General features: G+C 48.7%; 1 protein-coding gene across 3 annotated transcripts in view; it reads right to left on the bottom strand.

Annotated features, from left to right (window-relative positions):
* Sytl3 (synaptotagmin like 3) overlaps positions 1 to 20,471 on the bottom strand; it is an 80,093-nt gene that overhangs the window by 30,921 nt on the left and 28,701 nt on the right. For 2 of the 3 annotated variants that reach the window (XM_076552866.1, XM_006978043.4), the window contains 4 exons: positions 12,802 to 12,866; positions 3,193 to 3,244; positions 1,886 to 1,955; positions 200 to 278 (listed from right to left, as the gene is read on the bottom strand). In XM_076552866.1, the coding sequence (XP_076408981.1) occupies positions 200 to 278; positions 1,886 to 1,955; positions 3,193 to 3,244; positions 12,802 to 12,866 (266 nt within the window). Of the gene's footprint in view, positions 1 to 199; positions 279 to 1,885; positions 1,956 to 3,192; positions 3,245 to 12,801; positions 12,867 to 13,485; positions 13,585 to 20,471 lie in introns of those variants that run through there. The other variant, XM_076552867.1, reaches the window with a different exon arrangement.

Below are 20,471 nucleotides of genomic sequence, written 5' to 3'. Positions count from 1 at the left end.
GAATCCTTTGTGCCGCTGAGCTGGGCAGGTTTGGGCAGGACAAGCAGGAGTCAGAGCGAGGCTGATAGACTGAAATGGCGCCTGCCCTCCACGAGGAGCCAGAGGCTGCTCCATTGAGCCGTGGTCTTTCCCATCTGGGGCTGCCTGGGCTGGCCTGCGTGGGGCAGGGCGGAAGAACAACTTCTGAAACGTCACTTACTTTTCATCTGGGTGGTGACCGACAGAAACAAGTTCTCCACGGACTTGTTAAATCCTCTGAAATGACCAAGTTCCTGTAACTAAAACAGACACGGGACAATGAGCTGTGAGACCCGCCTCCGCCTCCGGGCTGCCAGCCCCCAAACACTGCAGGCGGGAAGGGGTGGGTACAGGTGTGCGTGTCTGGAGGGATAGGGCACAGCCCCCAGGAAGGAGGCATCCCTGGCACTCAGCCATCTTCCTCCGTGTTTTGCAGCCTCATTAAAGGATGGAGCATTATCGACAGGTAGTTCACAAGATAACAACCACCTCTTAGACATAATGACTGACATTTCACTGGCTCAAAGATGGTACTTGGGTAATTATTGCTTGTTTGACCTCCTTCCTCCCTTAGCTCTACACAAATCCGATGTAGAAGGAACAGAATGCAGGTGACTAGCCTGGAAACACAGAGCTCTCGCTTCCAAAAGGGAACATAGAAAGGGGAAAAACAGCAACTTTGTTCAGGTCTCATCCATCCATCTACCCACTCATTGGCTACTCCCCATGCAGCCACTATTTATTTATCTATCTATCTGTATCTGCCTACCTGCTCATCTATCTACTCGTCTATCTACCTATCCATTCATCCATTGATATATGATATATCCATTCGTCCAATGTCTATCCATCTAGCCATCCACCCATCCATCCAGAGACCACCTATCCATCCACCCACTCACTGACTAGCCATTCTCTGTATCCACCCACTCACCCATCCAACAATGCATGCATCCAGAGACCACCTATCCATCCACCCACTCACTGACTAGCCATTCTCTGTATCCACCCACTCACCCATCCAACAATGCAAGCATCCAGGGACCACCCATCCATCCACCCACTCACTGACTAGCCATGTGTCCACCTACTCACTATCCATTCACTTGCCCACTTCATCAACCCATACAACTATCTACCTGCCCAACTATCCATCTAGCCTCCGATCTATCTATCCATCCTTCCAGTGCCCATCCATTCACCGAAAATATGTCCTCAGAACACAATCGTGGGAGAAAATAGAGTAGAATTGTGATGTTCTGTGAACTCGGGAAACAATGAACATGTTTTCATCTCTCAAACAGACATGTATATATTTTTATATTTTTTAATATTTTCCCCATGTAAGACATAATTGTTCCCCTTAATGCACAGAATGATGAAGACAATCAAAGCCATACAGTTCCTGTGGCTCGGCAGTTTCCAAGCACACATAGGCATTATCCTGCATGGGAGACAAGTCAGAGAATTATTTCCACTTCTTAGGTGGAAAAACCAAGGTAACTCTGAGGTCACACAGCTAAATTCTTCAGACAGAAATGGTTCTGGTCCCACTAGAGCCTGCAAACATCATCGATTCATTCCCACGGGCACATCAGTCACCCCCCCACACACACACACCTAAAGGCACAGCACAGAGTCTGGGATGGAAGCTGGGGACAGGAGTCAGGACAAGATGTCTCGGGGTACAAGCAGAAGGAGCCGGCTGAGGCTGCAGATGGTCCCTGGCAACAGAATAAAAAGGAATCCACTTGTCCAGCTCCAGCTCCAGGTGAGTCAGATCTGTCGGCCTAACTCACTCTCCAGCATCCTCAGCTGGCCTGCCTTCCCCGCTTCCCACCCAGGGACCCACAGAGAGACAAGTTACCCTGCCGGGGCTGCCGGGGCTCTGACGCTCACTGAGAGGTGGTGGCGTAGGAGGGACCACAGAGATTTTGCTGCCAAGAGGAGACACAATGATGGGTTAGAACTATGCAAGTTACTAGTTTACATATCTACAAATGTGAGTGTATCATTCAAGCTCTTAGCTTTGTTTGAGTCTAACTTCCTGTCAAAGAAAATGACCCAGCAGCTCGGCTTAGCCCTGCTTCTCTGAGCGGGAGCTGCATGCTGGTTTCTCGGTAGGAACATGACATCTCCATCACATTCTGAAGCCACTAGGGGACCCTGGCTCTCCCCACACAGCTTCTCTTGGACCCAGGCTTCTTATGTGGAGTCCCATCTGGACTCTTGTATGCTTCGTACAAACCACACCAGCAGAAGAGCCAATATGTGAAAGAAAAGCAAAAAACAAAAAAATTAAACACCTTTGGAGAAAATCTGGAAGCATGAGCCTAAAGAAGAACAAATGGGGGATGGGAAAATAAAGTAAAAGGTGGATGTGGTCACATGCCTGTAACGTCAGTGCTGGGTAGGCCGAGGCAAGAAGATTGCCCGACGTTCACAGCCAGCCAGGATTACATAGCAATAACCAGACCACAGGGCTACATGACAAGCCACTGTCTAGGAAAGGAGAGGAGGAGGAAGGGAGGGGCATGATGATGGAGGGGAGGAGGGGATGGAGGGGAGGAGGGGATGGAGGGGGAGGAGGGGAAGGAGGAAGAGGAAGGGGAGGTTCTAAGTTTTGAGACCGGATAAATTTCATCATGAGCCAAAAAAAAAAAAAAAAAAAAAAAAAAAGGCCCCGTGGGAACTGTCTGTGGTGCTCACTGAACTCAGCAGAACCGGAGTGTGCGTCCTGCTGCTCCAAGGCTGCCAGGGATTCAGAATTCTGTGCAAAGATGTCAACATCTGTTCACAGACAACAGGTATTTTTCCCCCCACAAATACATTAGGTAGATGCCTGGCGCCAGGGAAGATACCACAGAAGGGAAATAAAGTCAACTGCTTGGCCTGGGATGTCTCAGACGCTCAATCAAAAGTGGTATTTATTTTTTTTTTACAGCATCTCAGGAGAGGAGCTGTGGAACAAAACATTGAGTATAAAAATAGGGGTAGCTAGAAAGCTCCTCGTGAACATTTGGAAGTTCTTCTCAAATGTTTCCAAGAACTTTATAATTCTTTTAGAAAGTCATGGCCCAAGCAGTGACCTCTAGAGGTCGGGGACTCATGAGTTCTCTCGGGATGTCCTCCGAGTTCCTGCCGACATGGGACACTCTGTCCTTCCGTACTCACCTCAGCCTCTGATAAGATTGCAGGAGTTTCGCCCCCGCAGTCTCGTGCTTGCCTGGAGGAGAAACGAGCCAAGGGCAGTCAGTACTGAGCACGTACTGTGGGTGGCACAAACACAGGACCAACGCGGTGAGATGGCTTTAATATTACTTCTTATGTTAGAAAGGGATCCTTTGGGGGTGGTGACAGAAATGCTCAGGAGTCAGAAGGTGGGCGAGATGGCGCGGCAGGTAAAGGCACTTACCACCAAACCTCCCAGCTGCATCCCCCAAATCCACAAGGTGTAAGGAGAGAGACTCCTCCTCCAAATTGTTCTCTGGTCACTACTTATGCGCTTGGCACATTCATGCACGTGTATGCACACATGCACACACACTCACACAAACCACTGATAAACACAACGCTGCAGAAATGGCTCAGCAGTTAAGAGCACGGATTCATTTTTCAGAGGACCTGGTTTTGATCCCCAGCACCCAACATGGCAGCTCACAACCATCTGTAACTCCAATTCCAGAGGATTCAAGGGCCTCTTCTGGCCTCGGTGGGCACACATGTGGAGGGCAGACGTACATACAGACAAAACACACATGCACATAAAATAAATAAATAATAAACATAAAAATATAATTATAGATGGTGGGGATTATTGTGCAGCCTTCCAGTCCTGAAAAATCACTGGCTTGTTAACAGCAACCCCCACCACCACACACACACACACACACATCCCATAATCCATCATGTCTGGGACTGCTTCTATTAGAAGCTGATGTTGAATTAGATTTTCTAAATCTGGGTAATTCGAAACAATCCTTTAAGTTCCCTAGTTCCTTCCACCAGGAAACACTGCATACAAAATGCCCCTTGTGATGAAGACTTAAGCTAATCTCTTTAAAAATGTAATCTACTTATTTCTAGTTAGAGTGACTAATAATTTCCTAAATCAGATGGCACCCCCCCCCCAATAGTAGCCCCTTTTGGTCTCATGATGAACTACCCCCTCCCCCAGATAAAATTCTGCCTGTCCATATTCCTGTGACCAGCATGGTAGTGGGGGGGCTGCAGTGTGGTTGCAGGTTTGCAGCTCAAGGAGCTTTCTAGAACCTCCACACAGCCCAACTCACCAGGGCTCTGGGGGCCAGGAACGCTCTTGTGCTGTTTGAAAGATTTTAATCCATTGCACAGATTTGAGTGTCAATATTTCCCAAGGACACACTGACAGAGTGGGATACTGAGGACACCAGGATGGGCAGGGGCGCCTCTAGGAGAGACAGACAACATTCAGAGTTAAACCCTGATGTCAAGTCCCAACCCTCAAAGCAGGATGTATCCCCAAACACATCTCCGGGTGTTTGGCTGGCCTGGCTTCAGAAGGCGCAGGAATCCTTAAAATCATAGCTAAAGGATTTTTGTCTTGTTTTGTTTTGAAACAGGGTCTCATGTAGTCCAGGCTAGCCTTGAACTCCCTACATAGTCTGAGGAGGTCTTGAAGGTCAAATCTTGGTGCTTGCATCTCCCAGGGCTGGACTCATAGGTGTCCATCACTGCCCCTGATTTTATGTGGTGTGAGGGCTCAAACCCAAGGCTTCCTGTTTGTGAGGCAGGCGTTCTACCAACTGAGTCACATCAGCCCACGTGTTTTGAGTCTCGATGTTTGTGTACATTTTGGGGGCTTCATAAAAGTATTCTAAAAGTGACCTGGGAGCATCCCCCTAGGCTGGTCCACTAAGAAGTACTTCCCCAAGGCAGAACAGAAGGCCTCTCCCGAAGGCTGGCAGCTAAACTAGTAAAACCAGAAGGCAACACGTGGACCCCGACCCCCACCCCCCCACCCCCGCCGCCCCATCTACAAGGGCTGCCTCGACGGCAGTGTCTGGGTAGGAACTGAGAGAGAGAGCCAACTCCACTGCATGGTGACGGTGGACACAGAGGCAGAGGGAAGGGGAAGAAAGGGAGACGAGGAAACCGGCACAGCCATGTACCCAACAGGACCCGGGCAAAGACAAGGACAGGGAGCCCTGGGCACCCACGTCATGGCCCGTTTCACCTCCCTCACCTGCTTGTCCTTGGAGATCCGCAGTACCCAGCGCTGAGGCACAACCCCCCCAGGGCCACTGTTCTCCCACACCCCCAGATCTGATGCTATCATTCTGTCACCCAGTGCCTAGATCACAAGCCCTACACGGTGTCCCTTGCCTTGCCTGGGCTCCTCCATGCCCTACAGCCCTTCCCACACTTCAAATAACTTAGTTTCTTACTGCGTGCCTGGTTTACCCAGGATGCAGCTGACCTCTGCCTCCGCAATTCCTGTCACCCCCCCACCTTGTCTCTTGGGGGTACTTTCCCAGGCATTCCTACCCCAGGCTGTTATCTCATAACCCTCTGCTAACCCCGAGTCTGCCCTCCCCATTTCATAGGCTCCCCTGGCCACAGAAAATGGCCTTGCTGCTGTATGTCTGGCTCTCTGCTGCCCCCTGCAGGCTATGCCAAGCTGACGCCCAAGACCACATGGGAAGAAGCACTTCCACTCTCCGGGCCTCTGCTTGGAAAGCAGTCCTGAGAATCATTAAAGGGTGCACACACAGCTGTGTTCTGACCAAACTTATATGATCACAAACATTAACTTTTTAAACCAATTAAGAATTCTAGGGGCTAGAAAAATGACCCAGTGGCTAAGAGCTCATGTTACGCTCACCAAAGACCCAGGTTCAGTTCTCAGCACCCACGTGGTGGTTCACAACCCTCTGTAACTTCGGTTCCAGAGGATCGGACTCCCTCTTCTGACCTCGGTGGGCACCAGGCACGCATGTGGTGCACGTACATACACTCACACACCCATACATATAAAAACAAATAAAACCTTTTTTTAAAAAGTTCTTAGCTTACACCGTAAGCTTGCCTCAGGCCCACATGCCATATTGTGGGGAAATGGGAGGCTACCCAGAACCTCAGGTCCACCCTCACTTGTGGATCAGAACAAAATGATGAGACCCCAAAATGAGGGCGATTGAGTGCACACAGCAATCTGAGACACACCGCCCTACCCATGGCTTTTATCCATCCCCTGTTTGCTCTATTTCCCTTGCTCATGGTTTCTAGTTCTTCAAAAGCCATTAAATCTTTTATTGGTTAATACGTTTCTGATTCCTGTAGCCCTCTGAGGAAATGTGCACAGAGTTCAGGGGAATAGGGAGAAGGAGGCCTGGAGAGTCCTGCGTCCTGCCCAGCTGCAGGCAAGACCAGTTCCTGGATGGTACGGACTCCTTGCAAGACCATGCAGTCAGTCTTGAGGGCAGCTGATACACACATGCGCATGTGCGTATACACACACACACACACACACACACACACACACACACACACACACACACACACACACATTTTTAAATTAGAGTTCTTTGGGCACACTACTTTCCCCTTCCCGAGTGAAAGCCCAGGGCTGTATCTCCTCCCTCCCAGGGCTAGGAGCTCCCTGCATCCTGAGACACTACCCACCAAACCCACTCTGTTCTCGCCTAGAAGAGAACATGGGGGAAACAGAGCTGCTAGGGGCAGATCAAACCAAAGAGGAAGCCATCACCATCCTCATCTGGTAGGGCTGTCTTTGTATAAGAGGGGAAATGTGAATCCAAGCCATGGAGACTATATGGAGACAGGAGATAGCAATGAAGGCAGAACTCGGGTGAAGTTCCTAAAAGCCAAGGACATGCCAGAGGCTGCTGAGGACCACCGGAGGCTAGACCAACACGTGGAAGCATGGTCTCACCGTCACCTTGACCTTGGGTTTCCAGCCTCTAACTAAAAATAACTCTCCATTGCTTGGAGCTATGAAAGCGACAAAGGCTTTGGCACTTTATGGTGGTGTCCTAGGAAGCCGGACCCTTTGTGAGCTAGTCATCACCTCCCTCTCCAGGGTCACCTGCTGCCACCATTGTCCCACACACTTGGTCTCGGTCAGGTCAGCCTCCCAGACACACAGCGTAACTCAGCCGACACTGGACCTTGTCCGTACCTCTTGTTCATGTCTTTCTAATGGTCTATTTAGGGCAGCAGGACGGCTGTTGTGTGCTGTGAGTTTAAACTGTCAACTTGGCACACTCTGGAGTCACCTGGAAGAGAGCTTCACTTGTGGAATTGACTAATCAGGTTGGAGCTGAGGTTCTATCTAGATCAGAGCATGTCTCTGGGAGACTGTCTGGGTTGTTAACTGATGTAGGGAGACCCAGCCCATTCTGGGCAGCACCATTCCCTAGTTTGGGGCTCCGGATTGTATAAGCCTGAAGAAAACCAGCTGGGTGTTGAGATTCAAGCAAGCAAGCAAGAATGCATTCATTTCTCTCTGCTCTTGCCTGAGGATGCAATGTGGCCAGCTGAGTTCCTGCCTTGACTTCCCCTTGGTGATGGACTGCGACCTGAAATTCTGAGCCAGATAAACCCTTCCCCTGAGTTGCTTTTGGCTGTTTTATCATAGCGACGGAAATGAACCTGGAACAATGAACTGTCTGTGAGGGGCTGGTCTCTCACAGTGGCTACCGTACAGACCCTGTGCCTTCCCCATAGGAAGCTGGCTGTATGCTCAGGTCCCCACTAGACTGAGAATTCTCCAAGGACGGGAGCCTCCTCTTCTTATCTCGGGTACCCAGGAGAAGGCATTCCATGCAAGGGGCAGCGGTTACGACTATAACGTTGATAGGAACTGACACTAGGTAAATAGTGGTGTGAAGGCTCACTAAGTCCTCCTGACCAACAAAAGAAGGAACCCCAAAAGACATCCCAAAGTCATAAATATGGGGAGGGGGTGGGTGAGGATGGGGGTGTTGACAGAGTTGTGAAGGAAGTAGGAAAGGTCCTAGGGAGAGTAATCAGAATAAATTATATATATACACACATATATATCTGTGAAAATGCAAAAGAATTAAATTGATTTTTTTAATGAAAAAGAAAATCAAGAATCTGCTTTGGGGATATTACTACCTACAAACATTGGGTAAAAGCAGAAAGTTTAAAGGTCAAGGTCTCACTTTATCTATTGACCATGAAAGCTGACTTGAATATCTCTGCTCGACCCAGCTTGATTGGCCCAGTCTGAAACTCAGGGGCCTGAGAAGCACCCAGGCAGCTGGGAGCATCACTTCTAGAGTGCATCATTCCCTCTGTGGTGGTGTTCTGTGGGCTTTCCTCTTAAGGAGAACCTCAAGAAAAAAGCAATCGAAAACAGAATCCCACCTTTTCTTCAATATAAGAAATAGAGGGCTGGAGAGATGGCTCATCCGTTAAGAGCACCTACTGCTCTTCCAGAGGACGCGGGTTCAATTCCCAGCATCCACATGGCAGCTAACAACTGTCTATAACTCCAAGATCTGACACCCTCACACAGACATGCATGCAGGTAAAACACCAATGCAAATAAATATAAAAATTAAATTAAATTAAAAAAAGAAATACATTATTTTATTTCTGGAAAATAAATGTGATTTCACTAAATATACTAGCAGGAGTGTGAACGCACATGAACTGCAAGTGAGCTCTACAGAACCATCCTCACCGAATATATCTGATGAACAGGGTAGGTGGGCGTTCACTGAGTGAACAGTAATGGTCTGGAGCAGAGCTATACACATACTTAATGGAACCTATCTCTTTAAAAAATTTTTGTTGAGAGAGAGAGAGAGAGAGAGAGAGAGAGAGAGAGAGAGAGAGAGAGAGAGAGAAGATTTGGGAGTCACTCCTCTCTGTGTGGAGCCTGGAGACCAAACACGGGTCATCAGAGTTGGCTGCCGAGCCATCTCTCACCAGCCCAGCTACTCTTTCGTCCTTTCTGCACAGGGGATGGAACCCTGCGCCCTGTGCATGCTGAGCAAGCGCTCTGCTCTGAGCTGCACCCCAGCCTCCTACAGCTCTTCACTCATGAGCCCAAGAGCTTCAAGCCCACACCAGTCTGGTTCTGTCTTCAAAATCCTGTGACCACATGGGCACTGACTAAGTTGCCTGTGTAGAAGAATGAGACCTTTAAAAGTCATTTGAAAAATTAACCCTGCTTGCTCCAGAAGGGGATGAAGATTCCTGACCCTCCATCACGACCAGATACAAAACTCACCCTGGTTTATGATGGAATGGGACCCAGAGACAGCTGAGGGAGTGTGGAGGGCCAGCTTCCCTGATCATTTTATTTCCAGTTCTTAACAACAGAGGAAGTCTGAGTAGATTATTTACATATAACATTTACTCTCTTTTAACTAGTATTAAAAGTACTGATGCTGCTTGCTGATTTGTGTGTGTGTTTGTTTTTGAGACCGGATCTTCAGTGCTTTGGTCACAGATGTACATACTGCCTGATTTTCATCTATTTTACACACACACACACACACACACACACACACACACACACACACACACACACACTACTCAAGGGGTCAGGTAGTCCAGGCTGGTCTCAAACTCACTCTGTACCCAAGATGACCTTTAACGTCTGAAGCTCCTGCCCCTGGTGCCTAAGCGCTGGGATTCCAAGCATGCACGGCTGTGCTTCATTTTATACGGTGTAGATTCATTTTATATGGTGTGGAGGATCAAATCCAGGGCTTTGTGCACAGTAAGCGGATGCTCTACAAACTGAAGACTATTGAGGCATAAAAATGTCAAATTTGTAGAACAAAATGAAAAGCTACCGTTGGCACCAGAGTGAACGTGCACTTCAGCAACCAGCCAAAAGGCGGCGCCCAGAGTCAAGGTGATTTCTAGTTTCAGATTTGCCATCACTAGTGATGTAAAAACATCCACCATAATTAACAGAGCCACTTTGTTAGTGGCTCTGGAAACCCACAGTGCTCATAAAGAAGGCCCTGGCGACCTGCCTACCATGATTTGTTCAAGTCCCACCTCATCTGACATACCCCCACGGTCTCACTGTACTGCGACTTTAGCGTGTGAAGCCAGGAGCTACACACTTGAACCAGTCCCGGCTGATCAGGAAGCGGGGTCCCAGAAACCACATCAAAAGCCTTCCGCACACACCACCAAATGCTGCAGAGGGCAGATCTAGGGGAAACAAGGCCAAGATGGCCTGGGAAGATTCCTAAAGACACTTCAGAGAGGGGAAACTCTGGGTGCACCACGACTCCAGTGAGAACAGAAAAACCTCAACAACAATATCACAAAAGCAGGGGCTGGGGAGATAGATGCCTCAGCGGATAAGAACACAGGCTGCTCTTGCAGAGGACCTGGGTTCAGATCCCAGCACCCACATCAGAGGCATCTTCAGTTCCAGGGGATCCAACACCCTTCTTCTGGCCTCCACAGACACCGTATATATGTGGTGCACACACATGCACTCAGGCACACACATAAAATAAATAAATAATTTTTAAATAAAAACAAAAAATAAAAGGCTTAGAAAAATGTAGTCTATCACCAGAAAAACAATAAGTAAGCCAAAATAAATAAATGTTTATATTGTTTTTGTGCAGAATGGGGGACTGGGGTTCATTTTTTTGCTTATTCTTACATCTTTATTATGCACACGGTCTATGTACATAGTGTGTGCACAGATGTGGCGGTGCGTACCTGTGCACACTCACGGGGTTGGCTCTGTCACGCTCCACTTTGAGCCAGGTTCTCTCACATGACCTGGAGGAGCCTGGCAGCCCAGGAAGCCTTAGTGATCCTCCACCACAGTCCTGGGGCTACCGGCACATACGCAGTCACACTAGCTTTTTAATGTGGGTTCTGGAGATTTTGAACCCAGAGCCTCGCTTCATTGAGCGGCAAATGCGCTTCCACACTGAGCCGTCCTGCCAGCCCTCTCACGTCTTTTTAAAGTTGGGAGGTTGGCACAGTAACCGTTACCACAGTCTATCTCTATTATTCTTGACTGACTATTACTTCCACGGAAATTTTGGTAACGTTTATCTTAAATGGTACATGTCTGATAGGACCATTAAGGGAGAAAAGTCAAGCGCATAAAAGAGAAATTGATGCTGAGGGCGTAATGATCCCTGGAATTGCAACCAAACGTTAAACTTGGCCCTAGGTTTCCAACGCTAGAAAGAAAAGCACCGAACCTTAGCCTGAGGTGGGCACGCGTGGATAAACAACGCCTTTGTGGTCAAAGAGCCCTGCCTTACCCACTACCCACGATCATAACCTGGTGGAACAAGTGATGGGACATTCTGAGGACGGAGGAGATGTGGTCGTCAGAAACCATAAGGTCCATGATGTAGCTGGAAAATGTTCTTTACAAAGTACCGCACAGAGGAAAAACAGGGATAAAATTAAAAATAAATTGTTCCCAGTCACACCAATATCATATGAACTTGTCATCAATCATTTTTATACCCAAGTCTCTTATGATTCAACTAAATAGTTTTAAAAAAAATTAGAACATTTTAATTTAATGTGTGGGGGCCTCGAACTCACAGAGATCCACCTGGCTCTGCCTCCCGAGTGCTGGGATTAAAGGCGTGCGCCACCACCGCCTGGCCCCTAGATAGTTTTTAAAACAGGAATATGTGCACATGAGCACACGTATACACATGGGGGGAGGCAAACATAATTATAACAGTGGCGGCTGCTCCCGGGCGGAACGGCTTGCTTTTCACACCGCCCTTCTCTTCTCCTGCTCCCCCTCCCCCTGCCCTCCCCCTCCTTTGCCCTCTTCTTCTTCTGATGGCAGACTGAACCCAGGGCCCCACGCATGCCAGGCAAGCGTCCTATGAAGCCTTATCTCCGGTCAGCCTCACGCTCCAATTCTTAAATGAATCCACCGTACTTAACAGTCAAAACAGAGGCACAAATGGAATTTGATAGTATGCTTCCTAGAGGGCCGGATCATGGAGAGAGGGCAGCCGGCCCATCCTGCCAAGCTTACCAAATGAAATGCCCTCCCTAGAAGGTGTGTTGGCAAAACATCACAACCCTTTCAAGTGTTCCCGCATCCAACTAGCCATCCTCCTTTTGAGAAGTCTATCCAAGGGAATTATACGGAACTGCCAAGGTCCTTGTACAAGATGTTCGTCACAGCGACCTGCCCCGTGAAAATCAAATAAAACAGGTACCGTGCCTGTCAGTAAGGGAGAGGGTGAACAAACTGTAGTCACTCTATGTGATGCATAAGATACGAGGTCCCAAGAAGCCAGACCCAACAAAAATGGAGTCACCCATGCTAAAAGGCCCTAACCCCGGGGAAGAGGAAAGATCCCCAATAGATTGGCATCCTGGAAACAGGAGTCTGCTTGACCTGAGTTGCATATGGAAGTCCTTAGAGCCCTTTACAACAAGAAGGAACCCTTACCATGAGGGTTAGCCCTCACTAGAGTGAGTGAGCGGAAGTAACGCAGTGTTAGCCGCTGAGCTCGTCCCGCCTTGCACACCCCTCTCTCTGCCACTGCCTAGGGTGCACTCTTTCGATTTTGTGCACCAGAGGTTGCCTCGGTTTGGGATGCTCAAGTAAAAGGCGGTCAGCTCTGTTACTGAAAACACTGTCATTTCATGTTTTGACAATTCCAAGACCACGAGGTTTTTTTTTTTTTTCCTCCCTTCAACCAAAAAATTCAGTGCCAAATATTTTAAAACTAGAAATGCTCATTTCACAGCAGTTAAAGTTTTAAGAGCGCTTACCTTCAGCTGGGAATTTCCGAGCTCGTTCCTCAAAGAACCATTCTCCAGTTTTGATTTTCACATTTCTGAAAAGCAAACAGAATTGTCCTGTTGGGAGCAGGCCTCACTCTCTAGCTCAAGCTGACCTGGAACTCACTCTGCAGCCCGGCCTCACACTCATAGCTCCACTCCTGCCTCAGCGTCTCAAGCGTCTGAGATTCCAGGTGTGAGCCATTATAACACCTTTAAAAATATTTTTTTTTCAACAATAGTATTTTTGTATTTTATGTACGCCTGTATGCCTGTCTGTGTACCACACGCATACCTGGTGACTTCGGAGGCCAGAAAGAGGTGTCAGATCTGTTGGAACTGGAGTTCCAGGTGCGGATTAGCCACCTGGCCTGCCCCGGACCCCTCGGTATGTAGCCCATGGACACCCAATGTTTTGACGTCTCTGGATCAGTTGAATGAAGAATTGTCTTGGCCCACACATTCAGAAGTCTCCAACCTGAGGCCAGCTTTGAATGTGGCCCAACATAAAATTGTAAACTTACTAAAAACATTGAGTTGTGTGTGTGTGTGTGTGTGTGTGTGAGAGAGAGAGAGAGAGAGAGAGAGAGAGAGAGAGAGAGAGAGAGAGAGAGAGAGAGAGAGAGAGAGAGAGAGAGGAGAGAGGAGAGTTCTGTGCTGTGATAAAACACTGACCAAAAGCAGCCTGGAGGAAGAAAGCTTGTCTGGCTTCCGGCCCATCACCAAGGGAAAGCCAGGGCAAGAACTCCAGCAGGAACCGAAGGAGAGACCACAGTAGAACACTGATGACGGGCTTGCTCCCGCTCGATGGTCTGCTCAGCCTGCTTCCTTAGACCACATGGGCTTGGCTCTCCCATATCACTCATCAGTCAAGAAAATGGCCCCCAGACCTGCCGACAGGTAAATCCAATGGACGGACGCACTTCTCCAATTCATGTCCCCTCTTCCAAGGTGACTTTAGTTGGTGTCAAGGTGACAAAAATTAACCTGCCTGTCGTCCTTGTAGATGACAGTGTTGTGTCCAGATGTCACTTGAAACAAACTCTTGCAACCCGAGAGTCACGGGCTGAACGCTCCTGGAAGGCAGTCCCCTGCCTGAGGGAGGCTGGAATTGTAAACATCGAACACCTGGTGCTCACTCTGCTTCTCCACAGCCCCGGCATCCATCTTTATCCTCTCCCACCCTGCTAACACCGAATTAGCAAACGAGAAACAACTGTTGAACGTGCTTTGCAAATTCCAGCACAGGTGTTTGCTATGGAGGAGGCCGGAGGAGCTTCGCAGAAGGCTGTGGTGACCTCATGACTCCGAGCAAGCAGCGAACTAAATAGACGTGTAGGGGCGCATCTTCGCTGTGCATCAGACCGCTACGTCTGCAGTGGGGACGCAGTTACATTTATGCTTTATGCGCCGAGAAGGTGGATGTGATGCCCTCCCCCCCGCCCCCCCAGATGCTGAAGGTGATTCCACCGTTGAGCTGACAAAAGGTGGAAGATGAGTGGATCTGCGTCTGCAGAATTCTTTTGACTGCCTGAAGCTGCGCATCCCTGCAGGTCTGCTCTCTGACTAAAGCCCTGAGGGCGAAGAAGCCTGAAGGACACCCCAAAGAGACCCTGGTGACTTGCCAGATGCTCAAGATGCAGGAATTCCGGATTAAGCAATGGACTGCTGTGAAACAGAGCAACAGGTTTCCTGCGTGGGCCCGTCCGGCCTCTAACTCCTGCTGAGAGCGGACTGCATTCACCCTGTTAAAAACTCGCCTACAAACAACCCTGCAGCTAAGATGCTTTGCAGTGGCGAGGCAAAGTAGTGTGGGTTTGTCTGTCCACAAGCCCAGCTGACCTGCTTTCAACGTTGGCACAGGAAAACAGACAGATGTTTGTGATTAAATCCTAGGCAACTATGAGCAGAGTGGGGACTTGTGACAGAGATAAAGCAATGATTTTATCAGGCTGCTATCAACCCTTCCTGTAAACATTCCCCATGTCCCTTCCCCAGGCCCCCTGTCCATCACAGCCAGAGGCACACTCACAGGTCCCAGCACAGTGTACTGGTGAGTAAATGAATATCCCTGCCTCTCCAGGGAGCACCCTGGGAAGAAAGGATGAGGTGGGATCCAAAGTGGATAGAGGCCAATAGCAGGGTGCCCTCAAGGGGAGTTCATGTTACCAAAGGGACTGAGCACCAGGCTGGAAGCACTCACTATTGGCACAGCCCTCACCCAGAGGTCTTGAGGAGACAGCAAAGAGCAGCTGGCAAAATGCCACAGGCAATATCCATGGAGCCTGCAAGACCAGGGGACCAACCATGCTGAGCAAGTGTCACCATGGCAACTAGAAAGCACTCACAGGAAGCGGCTTTCAGAAACATGGCTGTTGCTTCTGCACAAAAGAACCCCAAACTGCAGCAGGAAATCAGGCCAGAGCGAGGAGACACAGGGCAGAGTGCAGGGGACAGTGTGTGTGTGTGTGTGTGTGTGTGTGTGTGTGTTTGTGTGTGTGTGTGAGGGGGTTAGGACACTGACCAGACCCACGCACAGGGAGCCCTGTTGACGCCCAATAAAAGGCAGAACCAGCGGGCAGCGGCAGCAAATGCCTGTAATCCCAGCACTCGGAAGGCAGAGGCAGGTGGATCTCTGAGTTCGAGGCCAGCCTAGTCTACAGAGGGAGTTCCAGGACAGCCAGGGCTACACAGAGAAACCCTGTCTTGTGGGGGAGGGGGGGGAGGCAGGACCAAATCAGCTAAGTCCCAACTGAGGCTCAGTTCAGCTGCTTTCCCAGAACACAAAAGAAGGAAAAGACAGAAATTCGGAAGAGAATATAACACAAATGGAGTGTGAAGCCAAGTTGCTCACTAAGAATTATTCTCTAGGCTGGGGCTGTAGCTGGTGGAGCACTGGCCTAGCATGTGCAAGGCAATAAGGTCAATCCCTAGCGAAAGAAAAGAAGGGGGGTGGTAATCAAATTGAAGAGAAGAAAATGTTGGCTTAGAAACGGGCAAATTCAAGAGGCTGAAAAACCAAGAGTTCAAAAGTGTGCCCCTTGGTCGGTAAGGATCAAGAGGAAAGACCCCCTTTCCCAGACACTTTTTAACTGTAAGGACTGGGAAGGGGGCTGTGGGAGTTTGAATGTAATTGCCCCCATAAACTCGTGGGGAGTGGCACTATTAGGAGATGTGGTCTTGTTGGAGGAAGTGTGTCACTGTGGAAGTAGGCTTTGAGGTCTCATATGCTCAAGCCATGCCCCGTGTCTCAGATAACTTCCTGTTGTCTACAGGTCAAGATGTAGAACTCTCAGCTCCTTCTCCAGCACCATGTCTGCCTGCATGCCACCATGTTGCACCATGATGGTACTGGACTAAACCTCTGAAATTGTAAGCCAGCCCAGTTAAATGTTTTTCTTTATAAGAGTTGCCATGGTCATGGTATCTCTTCACAGCAATAGAAACCCTAACAAGATGGGGATATTTCTAGAGCGTAAACAGCAAGTGATAAAACTCCTTCAGATGTCTCTGTAATATTACATTCCAGAAGACAAGGAGGCATTTATTGAATTTCTTGTTTAAAAGGGCAAGACCCAGGATTAGAAAGCCAGTGAGGTCACCACAGATGGGGAAGCCTTTGGAAGGCACACTCAAGTCCCTTGGCTTGGGAAATGCAGTCTTCTGGGTAATTATGGGTAACCGTGTGGAGAGCAGGCAGTTATGGGGAAACTGGCAGACCCAACTGCTTTCTTAGGAAAAGGGCACATTGTTGGTTTCTGAAAACCAGTAAGTATGCATTTGAATCAAAAGAAATTCCAGAATCTAATCCGAACGCCACCGAAGCACTTCAGCGTAGGCGGGACTTCAGAACATAGCAGCCTAAGGTCAGCTGTATGACTGGACAGGAACCCCAGGGCAGCCCTCTTTCTGCAAAATAAAAGAGGTTCATTCAAGACAGTACTGAAATAGCTGTGTATCAATGGACCGGGGTGGGAGCTGAGTCATCTGAAATCAGCACGTCGCGTATGACGTCTGCTGGTTTGGGAATACACTCTGGTGTGTCTTGCGGACATGCATACGTTATTATGGAAATCCTTATCAAAGCATAATGTGCAGAAATAACCACCCCCACCCAGCTGCCCAGACTCTCAACTCCAGCCCTCTGTGACCTTGAGCGCACACCAGGGTAGCACTTGACCTGATTACCATGCAAAGTGCCAGCCTGGATAAACTGCCTCCTGGATGGTGACGGGCTCCAGCTGAAGTAAGCAGATGACCACGGAGAGTACAAACCAAAGACATCATAAAAATAAAGAGCTCACTAATTCTCCAAAGGGTTTTAAAGGCAAGAACTGCAATCAAGTGCTGACCACAGAATGAGCCCGACCTTCCACAAGAATGATGCACACAACTGCATGGAAGCATTCTCTTTCTGGGGATGCTGGCATGAGCCTGCTAGTCCTACCACTCAAGAGGTGGAGGCAGGAGAATTTTGAGTTTGAGGCCAGCCTGAACTACCTACTAAGGCCCTGTCTCAACAATGTGTTCTCTTTAGTAAGCACCAAAAAAGTATTCCAGTGCTGAGCTCAGTGGACACAGTCAGTGTCACAAGTCTCAGGATCTGAGTTCGGATCTCTAGACCCCACATGAAGTTAGATGTGACAGCGGGAGCCTGCAATTCCAGGAACGGCCAGATGAGAGGAGGCGGAATTCTCAGGAGCTCGAAGGCCAGCTACCCTGGCATGCACCGTGGTGAAATCAAAGAAATCCCATCTCAGACGAAGGTGGAAGACAGGCCTGGAGAGCTGGCTCCGCAGTTCTGAGTGCAGCCTGCTCTCGTAGAGGACCCGGGTTCGGATCCCAGGACTCACATCAGGCAGCTCACAACTGCCTGTAACTCTGGCTCCCAAGGGATCTGATGTCCCTGGCCTCTGAGGGCACCAACACATATATGTGCACATACCCTAAACACACACAATTAAAAACAAACATTTAAAATAAAAAGGTGGAAGGTGAGGACCAACACCTAGGGCTGTGTCCTCTGAGTTCCAATGTGTACCGTGGCACACACGTGCCTTTGCTTAGACATACAGACACGCACACATACACAAACATGCACCCTCCCAAGTCAGACACACAGAAGCATTCTGTCATTTTCTGCATTTTCACTCTCTGCTTGGGCTTCAAGACTTCAAAGAATATTAAGACTCTTTCCTCTCTTTTTGTACTCGAATAAAATATCATAATCCTGTAACTAATTTCCCTGTTCTTCAGCCGAGAAACATAGTCCACATGAAATGGCATGTGCCATAGCTCGAGGACTAGACTTAACATTGCCTGTTAGGAATTCTTCCTGGCTAATGTCTGGCTATGTGAGATACTTTACACAACATATCTGACTTGTTTATGCAGCATGAGAAACACACAGATCTGGAGAGGTAGCTCCGTGGAAGATTTGTTAGCTCACAAAAATCCCTGGGTTCCACCCCCAGCACACGGCCCCCAAGCAGCACGCACAAACGCCATTTCCATCCACAGTGTTAAAGGTGAGCTTTAGATAAAAGCCTATCAAGTTCGGAACAGAAGATGGGCAGTGAGGGAAGTGAACTCTAGTCTCAGAACCGAGTGAAAGCCTTGCTTGGACACTCTCGGCCGTCACTTTCCTCGGTCTTTCAGAAGGCCGGTCCTCTCGTCACAGAAGCACCGTGATCGCCAACAACAGCGAATGTGAAGTATTTCACTCTCTCAGGGGGTTATCTGTCTTTGTGGACTGAAAGTTGTAATTCAGGATTTTGTCTAAACAATGAAATTATGGAAATACTGAGGGTTAGTCTGTAATTTAGAGATTTTTCTAAACTCCGGGAAGTTTTACTTCAATAGGAAACATATTTGTTGCAGGGCCTTTGTTAAAATAACATTTGAAAAATAAAAAAAAAATAAAATAAAAAAATAACATTTGATTTTCAATAAAATTCCTCTTGTTCCATGCAGAAAACACAATATTCCATCTTGTAAGAACACATTTACGCCGGGCGTGGTGGCGCACGCCTTTAATCCCAGCACTTGGGAGGCAGAGGCAGGCGGATCTCTGTGAGTTCGAGGCCAGCCTGGGCTACCAAGTGAGCTCCAGGAAAGGCGCAAAGCTACACAGAGAAACCCTGTCTCGAAAAACCAAAAAAAAAAAGAACACATTTACATCCAATCCAACTCCCAACCTAGCAGGGTCTGGTGATGCAGACGTGGACTCCCTATGGGAGAGGCTGATGAAGGAGGATGAGAAGCTCAAGCCTGGTCTACAGAGCAAGACCAAGGCCAGGTGAGGCATCTTGAGGAAACCTTGGCTCAAAATGTAAAAATAAACAAATAAAATGGTGGGTATTCTAGCCAGTGAGGGAGCACTTGCCTAGCATGGTCGAGGCCCTCAGTTCCCCAAATCCTAATCTAAAAAGTAATTTAATCAAGGGCTCAGTGGGCAATATACTTGCCACAAAAAGCCAGAGTACAGGAGTTCAGTGCCCATCACCCATGTAAATACTGGGTGGGTGTGATGTTTCCACCTATAATCCCAGAACACAGAAGGTAGAGAGAGGGAATCCAGGCTGAAAGAAAGCTGGCTGGAATAGCCGAGTTTATGAGCTCTGGTTTCAGGTGAGAGATCCCTGCCTCCACATATAAGGTGGAGAAAGACAGCTGGCATCAACTCCTGCCCTTCACATGCACATGCCCACACATGCATGCCCACACATGCACACACACACATGCATGCCCACACATGCACATGCACACACATGCATGTACATGCACACACCAAAAAGGAAAAAGTATTTCAAACCAAATAGAATCCCTTCTAATAAACTCCAGAATCTTGTGCCAATCATTTCTGCTCTATAAGGGGTAACCTGAGAGCGTGGTAATCAGATGCCCAGGGTCAACCAGGGTCAACTTTCAACTAAACTCACTCAAACTCCACTGGCATCAGGGATGGTGCGTCCCGGACATTTGAGCAATCTGAAACAGACTCCCAAAACATCAGTAGCATCTGCTGCAATCTGGAACTTTCCATCTCAGACTCAGGGTGCCAGCTAGTTTGTTTGTTTGTTTGTTTGTTTTGGTTTTTTGAGACAGAGTTTCTCTGTGTAGTTTTGGCGCTTGTCCTGGAACTCACTCTGTAGTCCAGGCTGGCCTCGAACTCACATAGATCCACCTGCCTCTGCCTCCCGAGTGCTGGGATTAAAGGCGTGCGCCACCAACGCCCGGCACCAGCTACTTTTTTTTGTCAGTTTGACACAAGCTAAAGTCATCTGAGAGGAGGGAGCCTCAATTGAGAAAACGCCTCCCTAAGATCAGGCTGTAAGCTAGCCTGTAGGGCATTTTCTTAATTAGTGATGGATGGGGAGGGCCCAGCCCATGGTGGATGGGGAGAGCCCAGCCCATGGTAGGTGGTGCCATCTCTGGGCTGGTGGTCCTGGGTCCTATAAAGAAAGCAGGCTGAGCAAGCTACTAAACAGGACCCCTCGTGGCCTCCACATCAGCTCCTGCCTCCAGGATCCTCCCCTGTTTGAGTTCCTGTCCCGACTTCCTTGATGATGAACAAACAGAGCTGTGAAAGTGTAAGACAAACAACCCCTTTCCTCGCTGACTTGCTTTGGTCATGGGGTTTCATCGCAGCTATAGGAACC

The sequence above is a fragment of the Peromyscus maniculatus genome, chromosome 16 (genome assembly GCF_049852395.1).
Source record: "Peromyscus maniculatus bairdii isolate BWxNUB_F1_BW_parent chromosome 16, HU_Pman_BW_mat_3.1, whole genome shotgun sequence".
NCBI classification, from domain to species: Eukaryota; Metazoa; Chordata; class Mammalia; order Rodentia; family Cricetidae; genus Peromyscus; species Peromyscus maniculatus.
Note: the sequence above shows the minus strand (reverse complement) of the source record. Positions and strands in the feature narration are given on the sequence as shown.